The following is a 14,776-nucleotide window of genomic DNA, read 5'->3' on the forward strand; positions in this document are numbered from 1 at the left end:
ACTATTTAAATACAGAGCGATCCAAAATAAATATTTCCGTTTATCCTCACAGCAGCAAAACCCCAACCCTGTAATCCTTGAATTCAGATGAGGAAAAAATAGATGCAAAAGCACCCTGTTGTCTGAACCACATGGAAGGTCTTTAACATCGTCTTTAAGCGGTTACGTTTAATTTCTCTTTAATTTTGGAAAGCCAAGAACCACAGACCACTTGTCTCAAAGTACGAGATAAGTCTCTTGGCATACACTGTTCCCAAAGATCTTTTGCAGGAGGCAGGGACTACCCGCTTCTTCTCCCAAACCCTTCCAGAAAAGTGATCATATAACTGCAACCCTGAAAAGCACTTTAACCTGTTGATCCCAGTATCACTCATTTGGGACCATCGAGTAAGATATCCACCATTCTTATTTACATGGGATTAATTTCAAGGCACTTCCTACAGCATCTCGATACAAGAAGGGACTCCTAAAATTAAGTTGGTGAGGCACTGCAGTGACAGGTTTTTAAATGGAACTATCAGTGGGAAGCACTCTTCACAATTCCAGAACTTTGGAACAAAGAGTCAAGAAAATGGAGAGTCGGGAGGCAGAACCCCCTCCTCCCTGTGGGCACAGAGCACTGAGTACCGGCTGCCAGGACAGGCAGAGGTGAGGCAAGACCTGCCCGGCCTCACATCTCTCGGAGCAGCAACTTCCCAGGCACCTGCTGCCAAAGGGGAAGCTGCCCAAATAAAGCGTCTGCTTTGCTTTGTTACCTTCTTCTCCCTCCACTCTCACCTGCTGTCTTGGGGCAGGTTATCCTTTACTTTTTCCCTTCCTCTCCTCAACTTCCGCGATGCCATCACCGCTGCCTTCTCACTGTGCACCCTCCCTTTTAACCACTCTTCTCGGCTGCCTACCCCAAAAGCCATAACACCCATTTCCTTCCTGTTTTTTTTTTAGAATATAAACATCAAACAAAACACAAAATCAGCATGCCACAGGCCTGCAAAAAACTCTTGCTATGTTTCGTATTTTCCTTTCCTTCCTGCCTCAGCATTCCCAGCTCCAGACCTGATACCCAATGCAGCATCACTTGTACAGCAGTTCACAGAACCGAGACTACGTAAGAACCCAACATAACAAGTAATACTGAAATAGTATCACCCAGTTACCCCAGTGATTTTCAACCTTCCTCCCAGGGAAGAAGAAGAAAAAAAAAGCTTAAAAATAACCATCGGCAAGTTTCAAGAGACTTCTCTTTCATTCGGGAACCAAATTCCCGGCGTTTCTGAACTGCTGTGCCTAACGTAAGGGTTTAACAGCGTATTTCAGGAAGATACCACACAAAACAAAGTGCTTTAAACAAACAAACAAAACTCTATAGCCCCGAAGCCCCACGTTTTCCGCAGCGGAAGCCCGGCGGGGGGGGGGGGGGGGGGGGAATCACGGCCCCCATTCCCCGCGCACATGGCGAGCGGCGCCCGCCCGTCAACGGCCGCAGCCCGCGGCTCGGCTCCGCCGGGTCCCTGCGCCTCCCGGCAGCGACACCGCCGCTGAAGGGGGGGGCGGCGGGAGGAGCCGGGCCGGCGCCGGGACTCGGGGGCCGGAGGCGGGGTGGGGAAACGGACACCGAGCGGGGAGCAGGGACACGATCCACCCGGCCCGGGGGAGCCCAAGGCAGGGGGACGGAGGCGGCAGGAAGGGGACGCAGACAGGGTGGGGTGGGGGGAAGACAGGCCGCGGCAGCAGCCGGCTACAAGGCGGTGGGGCTGAGGGGACGGGGGAGGGAAGCGGCGCCGTGCCCCCGTGAGCAAGGCCAGCGGGGTGGGCAGCGGCGACGAGGGCCCCGGGCCCGGCGTTGGTGCCGACCCCCAGCGCCCGGCCGGCGGCGAAGGGCGGCGGGAGGGGAAGGTGTCTCACCCAGCAGCCGCAGCAGCACGCCCAGGAGCGCGGCGCACAGGGAGCCCCCCGGCAGCGGGGACGAGTTGAAGATGGCGTCGATGAGGAACAGGCTGGGCACCCGCAGCGCGACCTCCAGCCCGGCCCGCAGCCGCGGGCCCAGCCGCAACCACGGGAGCTGCGGAGGGCCCGGGGCCGCCATCCCCTGCGAGGGGAGGGGGAAAGGGGCAGGCAGCCCCTTTCTCCCGCCTCTTAGGGAGCGGAGGGGCTGGGTGTGTGGGGGGGTGTGGCGGCCGCAGCGCTCGCTACCGCCCCGCGCCCGCCGCCCGGCCCGCCCGGGCCCCCCGCCGCGCCGCCGCCGCCTCCATGTTCCTCTGCACTCCCTCGGCAGCGCCGGCCCCAGCCGGGCCGCGCGGGCGGGGCGGGACCGCGCGGGCGTCGCATGCGCGGCCCCGCCCCTGGCTCCAGCCGCGGTCTCGCTGCCCGCGAGCTCCGTGCTTCGCCTGAGGGAGCGAAGGGGAGCGGGCTGGCGGCATCTGCCATTGTATAAAACACAAACACGGGTCCGGACATCGCGTTCCTACAAGTTCTCCCTCACAAAGAGCCCTTTCCCCATGATTCCGGGGCGTTGTTTGTTACGCCGCGGGTCCCGCCCTCCGCGCCCCGCACGTTCACCTCAGGGATCCCGCCCCGAGGCCGGCAGGAGCGCTGAGCTAAATCCTGCCCCGCCGCGGTGAGGCGTTCACCCGGGAGAGTAATGAGCGTGTAATGAGGGTGAGGCAAAAGCCCTCTCCTGCCATAGACCGGGATCATGCCGGCATCATGCCGGGGAAAAAGGCATTTTCCTCTGAAATCCTGTTTCCTTCATCATGCACCTTCACTGAAGACACAGATATAGCGACTATTGGAAACGTCAAGCTGACTTGATAAAAAAATATATTAAAAGCCAAATTAAATGCACATGTGTGAGCAACGTTAGTTCATCTGAAAAGGGCATTTCCCACCCCATCGCTTGGGCAAATTAAACCCTGTTTCAGGCCACCGCTGCAGTCAGCTCATGTGCCTGTGGGCATCTGCCCCGCTGGACTGTGCCAGTGTCTGCCTCCAGCTTCACCTGCCGCAGCTCAGCCCTCATCAGCCGGGATAGGCTTAAGCTCTTCCAAGGCTTAAACCCTTGGAAGTCTTTCTATTGTTTTCAGAGGATTTTGGATCAGGCAACAGCAGTATTGCACAGGAACTGTCCTCAGCAACGTCCTGCACTAACAAAGCCAGAAATGCTGCCGGATTGCTAAAGGATTGTATTACAAAACCCATGGACATGGACAAAGTGCATGTTTTAATCACATGCTGAAAGGCATAACTCTGACCTAGTAAGTATCCCCGTGCCAAATAACAGAGGTTAGGGTTTAAAGTGTCAAAAGTGCTTGTTTGACTTAGATTTGAAGATGCCTGAATCACAGTGATTCAGACTTGCCTGAATAATTTTACTCCTCAATTAAGATGCTGAATATAAATAAAAGTATTTGATTTGAAATGAAAAGACATAAATCAAGCAGATCTGGGTACCTGAATTCCCTGTCTTCCCAAGCCCCTTCCAACTTCATTTAATATCCTCCTCGGTAACGGGGATCTTAAATCTGTTTTGTTAGGCTTCAGGACCAGCGATATAAATATGTAATACATATTTATATCGCTTCAAGGACATGTGGATTAAATGGAATCCATTAAATGGATTTTCAGGTCTAAATACGTGCATTTACAGGCATATTTTACAGATGTTATTCAGGCATGTAAGTAAAGTCACGGATATCTGCAAATTATTTTGGACATAAACAGTTCCAGGTTGCAAACATTCCAGAAATCCTACTGCTAGTGAAGCATATCAGATCTAACTAATACATTTTTTATGCTTGTTCTTCAGAAAACTTGTGGCAGTGTTTAAGATTCCTCTTTTCATTTAAACTCAATAAAAAGAATCAAAACTCGACTGTCATGTGTACGATATGTAGGAAGATGACACCTGCTGGAGGTTTCTAATTTTGCAGTTTGCGCTACGTCGTTTCAAATGAGGAGTAATAAACCCAATTCGACTTGGTAACATAAGCATGCCTATACTGAATTCACTTCAGTTATATATATATACAAATCGAAGAAAATCTGTCCTATTATTTCTAGGATTTAACGCAGGCTCAACTTCTTTGGAAATTTGGGCATTAAATCATAAGTGCATTCATATTAATACTACATAAAAAAGGTTTTCTTAGCTGGGGATTTCTGCAAGTTCTTGTTCATAAATGAATGGACAAATTAAGCAGAAAGCTCCTTTATTTATCTATATAGATAAACTGTTAAGGGCAAACAGTCCTGAACTCCAAGGTGAAGGTTGTTCCATGTATCGCTGTGGCGGTGTGTACCTGACTCGGTAAGCGTGTCAAGTGTCAAGCCCACACCCCGTGACAAGGCAGCACAAAAGAACATGCCCTGGGGAGCAGTTTCATAATAAATAAGAGCTTAACACTCAAAAATGCTTTCCAAATAATTTAGTACACCTCCGATATCAGGCTCTGAGTCCGAAAGTTGCAGATAAGTTTGTTTCAGTAACAAATACAAGTCACCACAATTCTTTATTGTTCTATGCGGTATGTGGCAGAAGTTTGGGGGTTTACTCTTAGTCGTGTAAAACCAATTTTAGGGGGTTTCTTGACAGCTCAGAGTGGCCAAAATTCATATTTTTTCAAAAACTATTTACATCTTTCAAATTGAGATGTTTAGAACAAGAGGAACTGCAGAACTACACACTGTCAGTGCAGCGTTCAGTGGTTTCTGTGAGCTACAGCTGTGTAAGTAGCATGTGCTGAAATCACTGGACATAAAGCAGTCTTTGTTAACTTATGGAATGGTAGGACCGTGCCATGGAAGGTGTCCATGCCCAGGGCAGGGGGTTGGAACTAGATGGTCTTTAAAGTTCCTTCCAGCCCAAACCATTCTATGATTCTATAGGACTTTCGGTACGCGTCTGCTGATGCCGCATTTAGGGTCTGTACCCATATACGATGGTCACATCTAAACCCATTTTTTGACAAAACAACTTTTGAGTTTTTAAAACTCCTTTTGCGTAAGTGCTGTCATGAGCCTTTCAAGCCAAAGGCTTTATTGGATTAACTCCAGTGCTCACATCAGTGTTACAAAATCACACGGTCTTGCAAAAGCCATGGTTTTGTCAGTAAAAAGACTAAATGTGCAGGGGAGGTTTTAGAGTACTGTTTTGGTTCTTTTTCCTAACTGCAAGATCCTGAAAAGCTTTAAATAGACATGATACCTTTGCCTTCAAATACCACATGTAAATTTTGCCTGATATAACAACAATGCATTTTGTAAGCATGAAACCAGCTGGCTGCTGAGAAAAGCAGTGCAAAATGTGTGTGTCAAAAATGTGTTTTACTTTGCAATGAACGTAGCAATCCATTAACTATTTCCACATTTAATATCTCCTTCCCAGATACCTTTAGCAGTGAATTACCCAATACCATTTTGCATTCCTTACGTAAGACTAAACCTCTGCACAGCATATCTTTAATTGTGTCACAACAGCTTTTTGATTACAATCAATCAGGACGTCTATATTTTGGACTGAAACAAAACCCAAGAGTCATGGAAGGAACCTTAAGTGGGTTTTCTTCTCCCAGGATGATATTCTAGCATGAAAGAGACCAATCTGTGTTTTTAAACAGACAAATACCAGTGATTTATTAGTGTAGGCTTTGGGGGATTCAGCAGTGGGTGACACTCAGCTGTGCTCAGGGAAGCTGCCCATTGCATCCTGCGAGGACAGCTTGTGCCATCACTTCTGTGTGCTGGAACGCTGCGTTCAGGCGCTGTCAGCATGTGCTGCTAATGAGAATGACCTGGCAGCTAGTGCATACAGAGGCACAGACTTTGATGTGTCTAACTTGCTGTTCTGCAGTGTGGTATTGATGCACTTTAAGGCTGAGAGAGCTGAGTTTGTTCCAGCTTGAGAAAACAAGGCTCAGGGGAAACCTTATCCCATGTTCCAGCAACTAAAGGGTCACTACAAAGAAGATGGAGACTCCCTTTTTGCAAGGAGTCACATGGAAAAGATGAGGGGTAATGAGCACAAGTTACTCCTGGGGAGGTTTCAACTGGACACAAGAGGAAAATTTTTTACAGTGAGAACAATCAGCCAGTGGAATAATCTCCCCAAGGAAGTGGTGGATACTTGGGCACTTGTAAGACTCAGCTGGACAGGATGCTGGGACACCCACTCTGTGTCATGCTTTGCCTAGAAAGGTTGGACCAGATGATCCTTGAGGTCCCTTCCAACCTGGTGTTCTACAATTCTATGATTTTATGACTCTCATATGTGGCACTTCCAGTGTGCTACTTGCAAAAATACTTAAGACTAACGTGTTACTACTTAAGGTTAAATGGAAATGATTTACCCTCACATGACTGTTTTTAATACAATTAAAGACACCAGTATTCTTTACCCAAGAATAGTTTATATCTATGTCTTCTGAAGAGAAAATAATCAAATCAAGATGGCATTTGAAAAGTGAAGGTAAAACCTGCCATGGGACCTTTTCAATATACTAAGAATTTCCCTATAAAAATCAGTGTGTTTAAGATTAGTTATTGTATTAAGTTTGGGGTTTATTCCTTCTTTGCAGCTGAATGCCATGGGCTTAGATAGCGTTTCTTAGAAAAAGCTAAGAAAGCAGAAGGCAATTTACTCATAGTGAATGTTTGACAAAACAAATCATAACAACTTGTTTGTGTGGAAGATGGATTTTGATTTCACATCTGTGTGACATGTCTGTAACCTAAGAGCACTCATTCTCTTTCCCTCAGTGCAGGATGGCAGTTTTATGCTTGTTATTCGAAGAGAATGCTCACTTGGGAAGTTCAAAATGCCCCAAGAGTTTTCTGCCTTGGCAAAGCAAGGCACACACTAGAGAGACAAAGCACAGGGAAGAGTCTTGGGTCATCCCTGACAGGAGCTGACTGACATCCAGGTGCATGAGGAAAATCTCCCAGTTCTATAATTTCCCCCATATTCCTTTAATGACAAACTTTCTCATTCTCTTTAAAGAGATGACTGCGAAGAAATGCATTAAGCCTTGTTCATGGCTTTACAGTTTTCCATAAAACTGCGCAGAGAAAGAGCCTTTTGGGTTTCTCTCCTGAGAAAAAAGGGTGATAAGGTTACGAATTATGTTAACAGTTGCTCACTGGCATATTTATCTTATTTCCTCACTATGACCATCATACTTTGCAAGGAGACAAGAAAAAAAAGAGACATGGGGTACACGTAGGGACTGCAGCCCCTTCCTGGCATCCAGGCCTCTCCATGGTGAGGCCAGCAGGCACGGACACCATCCAGCTGCCCGAGGTGCCAAGCTGAGGGCAGCACTCACTTCTGGCTTGCTTGGCTCCGGCTCCCCTCTGTGCAGGGGCCGTGGGGAAATGGGCCACTTGAGATCACTCCTCCCTGATCCTTCACTGACACTGCTCTTCTTGTTTTGTTTTCCAAGCACATGCAGGAAGCAATGTCTGTCTGAAGTGCCACTCACACACTGTGGCTTCTGCCACAGACGTTTGCCTTCCTTTCCAGAGCTGCAGACTATGTGTTCCTGACCTGATTTACAGAGTTAACTGAGCAAGCAAAAAGAAAGAACGGATAACAACCCTTTCTTTTATTACTGCCAAGTATGTATTTTACTCTTGCCATGATTTTTTTCATCATCTTACTTGAGACAGGCAATATTATGTGCTTGCCTGTTGCCCCCCCCAATCCTGTTATTAATCTATAGTAGAAAAGGCAGCATGCTTTTCTACAAATCACATAGTGAAAATAACTCTACAATATTAAAGTAGTAAAATACATTTAAAGTATCTCAGAGCAGATGCTAGAAATTTGTCCTAGCAATTGATATTCAATATTTTCCCAGATTTTAATATTAGTTTCAGTTCTGTAACTGTTCTTGGGTATTACTTCTTACGAGCTCAATATTTATTTGTTCAAAGAAAACTGTGCCTTTGTTAGAAGAGGTGGGAAGCTGGATAATCCTGACAGGCAGAGCAGCTCATTTTCAGACACCAGACAGCAGTTCAGCTATGCTCTGCCTGATTGAGCAGGAAACAAAAATGATTGTGATACTTTGTGTGAAGCACATGGGAAAGCAAATGCTGCCATCGCAGCAGTTTCTCTGACCTCAGCCACACTTGGTGTTATACAGCTGTAAGTGTAACAAAGTGCAGATCCAGTGTTAATTTTTAGCCTAATTAATGAAAACCACAAATCAAATAGCAGCTGTACATACAGAACCTTGCTCCATAGGTTGTTTTTTATAGCTGAGGAGAAAGACTTGGGGGTGTTGGTTGACAAGAAGCTCAACATGAGCCGGCAGTGTGCATTTGCAGCCCAGAAAGCCAACTGTATCCTGGGCTGCATCAAAAGGAGTGTGACCAGCAGCTCGAGGGAGGTGATCCTGCCCCTCTACTCTGCTCTTGTGAGACCCCACCTGGAGTACTGCATCCAGCTCTGGGGGGCAACGACATAAGAAGGACATGGACCTGCTTGAGCAAGTTCAGAGGAGGCCATGAAGATGATCAGAGGGCTGGAGCACCTCTCCTATAAAGACAGGCTGAGAGAGCTGGGCTTGTTCAGCCTGGAGAAGAGAAGGCTCCAGAAGACCTTAGAGCAGCTTCCAGTGCCTAAAGAGGCCAACGAGAAATCTGGAGAGGGACTTTTTACAATGGCCTGTAGTGACAGGACAAGGAGGGGCGCTCCTCATTACGTTTGTCTTCTGGAGCAAGTGCTATGTGTACTGAAGCCCCACTTCTTCCTTCCATATGCAGCCTTTGCTATTCCTTTATTAAACTGCCTTTATCTTAACCCACAACTTCTTTTCTATCATATTTTCTCCCCACTCTGTTCTGCTGAGGAGGGCAGTGAGAGAGCAGCTGGGTGGGCACCATGGGGCCAGCCAAGGTCAACCCACCACACCCCCACTGTCTTAAGACACTTGTTTTTGAAGAGGTGGAATCCTCCTCCAGCAATGCCAGAGAAGAAGATGTTCTCATTGCCTGTCCAGGGGAGCTGGATGGTTCTCAGCCCTTCATTTGACTTAAGCTGGGTGAGGGGAATGTGCCACTAAGGGCCAAATAGCACCATCTCCATTAACAGTGTGAGAAAAGTTGAGGGGTTTACATGCTCATATAGGTGGCTCCAGTTCCCACCCTTTCCCTCTTAACCGTAAGTGATGTGGAGCACAGAGTTTCTTTTTTATGAACCAGGTTTGTATTTTAATATTGAGGCACTGAAAAGATACAAATTCTGAGCAAAATATTTTTAAGATTCAATATTATTTGCATTAATATGTGCAATATGTATAATATGCATATAAGATGTACATCATATGCATATATCATAAAGATATATTGTATACTACCTTTGATATTGAAAAGAAAATGCAGATCATTGTCCTGTTTTGAAAACATCATCATAGCCTTTTCCCAGTTTTCCTTCAAGTTCATTAGTGGAGTTCACTTTGTGAAGTGTTTTGATATTTCATTTTCCTACAGGATGGCTTTAACCTGGAAAAAAATCCTCATAGTTCTGCTCTTGTGGGTTAGTTAAAGGGAGTAGTTATGAGTGTGCAATCCTAAGTGCTGCATTCTAGGCTCTTACACCTAAAAGAACTCCCATTCTTTTGTTTTGAAGATTGGGAGGAGCAAAGAATGTTTTTAGAACTTAATGCTTAACTTCTAAACAAGGTTTTATTCCTAGTTAGCAAATTCCTTGAGGCTTCCTAAGGTGATGTCAGACTCCAGCATTGGCTTTGATTAGAGCAACATCAAATATTTGCGTTGGAATCTGACACCACATGAACTTTGCTCAGCCTCAGGTCCCACTGCAATGTTGGTGTTTAATAAATGCTAATGAAAGCCATAATTCCAGATTTTATCAGCACTGGTTTCCTCTAAAAGCCACTGAAACTTGTGATTTAAATGTAAAAGCAGCATAATTATGACTCCTTTGGCTGAATGTCTGCTTTAGACTTGGAATAAATGAAACTCTCAGGATACTCTCAGGTATGAAAAACTCAAGCAAATCCTTATGAATCAAGAAAAAGGAGTTTTGCACAGCTTGAAAGCTGAATTCTTCTGTGATAGGGGAACTTCTCATCCCAAAGGAAAATCTGATTTTAACCCGCTTGCTTGGTGGGCTGCGTTGAGAACTGGAAAAGCCCGTTCAGCACAGACACTTCAAAGTGCATTTCCAGGCAGCCCCATGATGCTCGGTGGCCTGGCCAGAAGATGGCAAGCGTGTTTTGTGGGAAGGAAGAAAGAAAGTGTGCCCGACAGCCAGGTGTTCTGGCTGTAAGAATGGCAGAATTCACTGTCAGGACTAGAAGCGTTAGCATTAGTTTCATCCTCCTTACACTGCTTGAGCTGTAAGGTAACAAAAGATAGCAAAACCTGTGGCAATTTGTGTCCAGGGGGAGGGAAGAAGCGCTTAGGGAAGCGAGTCCCTCTGACCCCACTGGCTTCCCTGATTTGGGACGTGCTCCGAGTGACACACCAGGGTGCCAGCCTTGCACCTCCTGCCCTGCATTTAGCGTCTGGCTGTGTAATAGCACAGTTCTGAAAAAGCCACGGAAGAATCCCACACAATTAGGTTCCAAATATGACCCAACATCTCCTCCCAGCTGCGGGCTTTCTGATCCAGCAGCGCTCTCACAATTGGCAGGTGTCTTTTTTTGCCTTGTGGAATTACAGTGAATTATAATCTGCTGTTAAGTCTTTGCTCTGTTTCTATTTTCTTCTTTCCTTGCACAGCTTTGGCTTGGTGAGGGGCAAGGATTCACATGCAATGACTTTAGAAACTCTTTACAGTCTGGCACTTTCCCCTCTCAGCTATCAAAGACTGGCAATTTCTGAGTCCTCTCCAGAACTGCAAGCACTCCTTTTGCTTCCTTAGAGGCAGAATAATTCTGCCTAGTGCTCCAGCCATTGGTAACTGGATAAAGCTTTTCTTTTACCAACTCGTTTCTGAGTTGGCCAGAAGTGCAAATTTAGGAAAGCAAAGTAATTGCTTCCCAGCAGTGGCTGAACATTCAGTTTCTACAAAGCTCCTATTCCCTGACCTGGCATTCCCCAGTGTGGAAATACTCTGTGTTCACAGAGAGGACTAAGTTGAAGAAATACACACACCACTTTTAGAGCAAAATGCCATGATACTCATAATGTCTCTGAACTTACAGGAGGTAATTTCGTAGTTTTGGACCAGGACTGCAATGCTATGCTATGCTGTGCTATTCCATGCTATTCCATGCTATTCTGTTTTGCTACAAAGCATTGTTTCGTGGTGCACTGACCTGGAAAAGGCATCCTGCTGGGAAAAGAAAAGCCTGGAAGGAAAAAGATGTTTCCCTTCCATTGGCGGGGCAGTTCCTCAGTCCAGCTCAGTGTTTCCACACAAGCCATGTGCTGCTTTCGAAGAAATGTTCCTGGAATCACACCTGGAATTTCCCCACTCTGGCACAACAGTTCTTACAAAAGGATCGTTATATGCACTGTCAGCAAAAAAATCCTGTATTTTCCTTTCTGAATGCCAAATTCATGGTCCCTACCCAGACTCTTACCAAACAGGATTCACTCCCTACTGCTCAGTGCTACTGCTCACAACTTTTCTAAGTTGTGACGGATGATTCCAGCAGCAGCTCTGGCTCCTGAATGTTCCCTCCTCCAATTCCCAGGTGTTTGCAGGGTGTCTGCATTGATACTGTTTGAGCCATGCCCTCTCTGATCAACCATCTCTGAAATCCTTCCAAAGAGGAGATGATGCAGAGCTCTCGCACTGGCTTTGGCAGGATTTAGATCAGGTCATCTGGATAGACCTTCCTGATCTGTTTGAACTGATGAACTTCTGTGCTGCTGGCTCCTGGCAACACGGTTCAGTGGCCTCCCTTTATCCCAGCATGGAGTTCATGTGGCTATACACTGAACCAGCCTATGGACTGAGCATCCTGCCCCCATCCCTGCCCCAGGTTAGTTCCCTGGATTACCACTTGAACACACAATTGCATCTGCTGGCCTAAGGAAAAGCATGGGATCATGCACAGGAAGCAGGGGTAAGGACAGAGCAGTGGTGGACATCCTTTGAAAACACTGTTTCTCATCATCTATGCCCCAAAAACTTGCAGTTCACACATGGAAAAGATCATAACTGCAGAAGCTAACAGCTTCAGTAACTGTTCCATGGTCTTTCTTGAATTGGAAGGGATATTTGTTGGAAGTCAGAACTGGACTATCAACAAAAGAAAAACATTGAAATAAAACCTCCCCCCCCCCAATCCTGACCCCCTGTAATCCCTTTTGGTGAAGCTTTTCACAGGGAAAAAAGTGCCATATGGTGTGACTAGCTGCTGGTGGTTGTGGGAGCAGGGGAAGCAAGCCATGGGAAGAGCTTGGCTACATTAGACCTCAGGGTAATGCATCTGAATATCACTGGCTGAGTGGCTCATCCCATTATTATTCTCTCTCTTTGCTGCAGATTTTTTGTAGCACTTTGTTTGCTTTTTTGCTTCCCAGAAGCCAGTTTAAAAATAGAAACTGTCACGAGTGGAATGTTTTGCTGCTTGTGCTGGAAGATAACATCTGTCAGAATTAGAAATGTGCCCCTGAAAAACGATTCATAGGATGTGTGTGTGTGAACTTTGCATATTGCAAAGATAAATTAATCTCTAGAAAATACAAAATAATTGTAGCCATTGCCCACAGTCTGTTATAGAGGGACCACGTGTAGTGTTGGTATTGTTTCATCTTTGCTCAGTGTTCTTAGAGCCATTTTGGACCACACATTCCTGTCCCTGCCAAGTTACGTTGCCAAATTCAATCAATATTCCACTTCTGTCAAGACTTCTTTTTCTCAGCAACCAACATAATACACTGGTTTTACTTTTTCCTCTGTCAGATTTTGTGTATTGGAATGACATCCAGATTTTACATCATGGAATTACATTTGGCCATAAGGCCAAATTATCAGCTGTTGTTGTATTGTTCAGGTCAGTGGAATTAAGGAAACTAGCTGAGTCCCTGACAAATGGGGAAGGTTTCTACAGAACCGACACTATTTCTGTTTAATGACACAAAATCAAGCAGAGGTGTCTACATCTAAACGTTTTTCTTCAGTTCTCAAGAGAAAATGATAAGAACAACTGCCATTTTACTTGCTTTCTTCTACTGTAACAGCAAGTGCTCCAATAATAGCAGTAATGTGTATCAAATTGCTGTTCTGGTAACACTGTGGCATGTACTGCGGGGTCTGCAAACAGTGCACACTCACTTAATTGCAGATGGAAGCTACTTGAGGGTGATTTCACCTTAGTCAGTGGAAATTGGCTGCACTGAGGAATAGGATTTCATAGAATCATAGAATGGTTTGGGTTGGAAGGGACTTTAAAGATGATCTTATTCCAACACCCCTGCCATGGGCAGGGACACCTTCCACTAGACCAGGTTGCTCCAAGCCTCTGTGTCCAGCCTGGCCTTGAACACTGCCAGGGATGGGGCATTTGCAGGGATGGAGACCTGCAACTCTTCAATATGAAATAAAGCCCAAGAGGACTTTATATCTCTGACATAACCATTACAGTGACAGGTACCAAGCATTACTTAAGTGAGGCATAAATACTTGCTTAAGAGAAGCTGATTTTCTTACCTGTGGTAGTTCTGAACCTTCAGTGCTCATGCTGTCTGATGGAAACCTCACAGTTTTCACCACATTCCTTAGTTTTCTGATAAATCTCCTCTGCAAGCCCTCCTTTCATTGTGTTCTTCTATCTGTCATCTAACAGTGGTCTCCATCCTGGTCATCACTCCAGTCATTATCAGATCTTAGCAGCATTTTTAAAGGAAGGAATCAAAAACATATGCATATTATACCTGTATAAAATAACCATATTTGAAAGCATTTTCTTCTGTAGCTCCCATATTTCTCTGTGCTCTCCTTTTCCATTTACTTAATATAACTATACTTTGAAAATTGTGTAGAGTGCGTCTTTCTGTCAAATCCAGGATGCACATTGTGAGCTATCTGACAGTTACAGCAGTGGAGTAGGGAATTTACAGGTCATATAAACCTGGCCAGGATTAAAGTGCTAACCAATAACACATAGAGAATGTTCCTGGGTTGGACTAGGGGGATTAAACATGAGCTGATTATGCTAATGTTCTTCATCTCTTAATGTCTTTGCATTGCTTCATTGAAGTTGCAAGAAAAATTCACAGTGATTTATGTGGAGAGATATTTCACCCTTCATTTCCCAGAAAGATGTCTGCTCTATATGGGAAGTCCGGTGAGTATCTGCACATTGTAAGTATGAATTTGTTCTCTGTTCAGCCACTCTGTGTCCGAGAATTCAGAAGATAACAGTGAACGTTGAGTTACACAGACCTGCTTTTGCTACTAACCAACCCCTGCTACAAAGTTCAATACACTGTTAGTTTCTAGCTCCAAATACCTGGCAGCTTCTGACTGTTAAGTTGGAGAAGCAAAGTCAGTCATTTACTCTTCTTGCCTCTGCACAATTTCTCGTTCAGGCTCTTTTCAAACTGCTCCAGTTTTCACATTATTTTAGCAATTACCCATATGAAACCTCTTGTTCTCACTTCTCTTTCCCCGAAAAGTAATATTGCACCAGATAAGTCCATTAAGTTCCTGTTCTGGGACACATTATCACCTCTGCTGCCCTGGACACAGAGAGGTGGTGTAAGCAAGGACCAAATTGCTATTTCCTAAATGTCCCCCATTTCCATGTGTATCATTATAAATGATAAATAAAGAAATAAAATAAGCTGACCTGTGACC

The 14,776-nt window shown here is 45.4% G+C and overlaps 1 protein-coding gene across 2 annotated transcripts in view; it reads right to left on the reverse strand.

The window, feature by feature from the left end:
• The window catches only part of RNF139 (ring finger protein 139), a 19,817-nt gene extending 6,176 nt beyond the window's left edge, over window positions 1–13,641 (reverse strand). The window contains exon 1 of one of the 2 annotated variants that reach the window (XM_030498534.1): window positions 13,628–13,641. Coding sequence is in view for 1 of the 2 variants with exons in the window: in XM_030498526.1 (XP_030354386.1) it covers window positions 1,903–2,083 (181 nt within the window). In the remaining variant the exon portion in view is untranslated. Of the gene's footprint in view, window positions 1–1,902; window positions 2,298–13,627 lie in introns of those variants that run through there. The other variant, XM_030498526.1, reaches the window with a different exon arrangement.
• Window positions 13,642–14,776: the final 1,135 nt, after the last annotated feature.

The sequence above is a fragment of the Strigops habroptila genome, chromosome 1 (assembly GCF_004027225.2).
Source record: "Strigops habroptila isolate Jane chromosome 1, bStrHab1.2.pri, whole genome shotgun sequence".
In the NCBI taxonomy this organism is placed as follows: Eukaryota; Metazoa; Chordata; class Aves; order Psittaciformes; family Psittacidae; genus Strigops; species Strigops habroptila.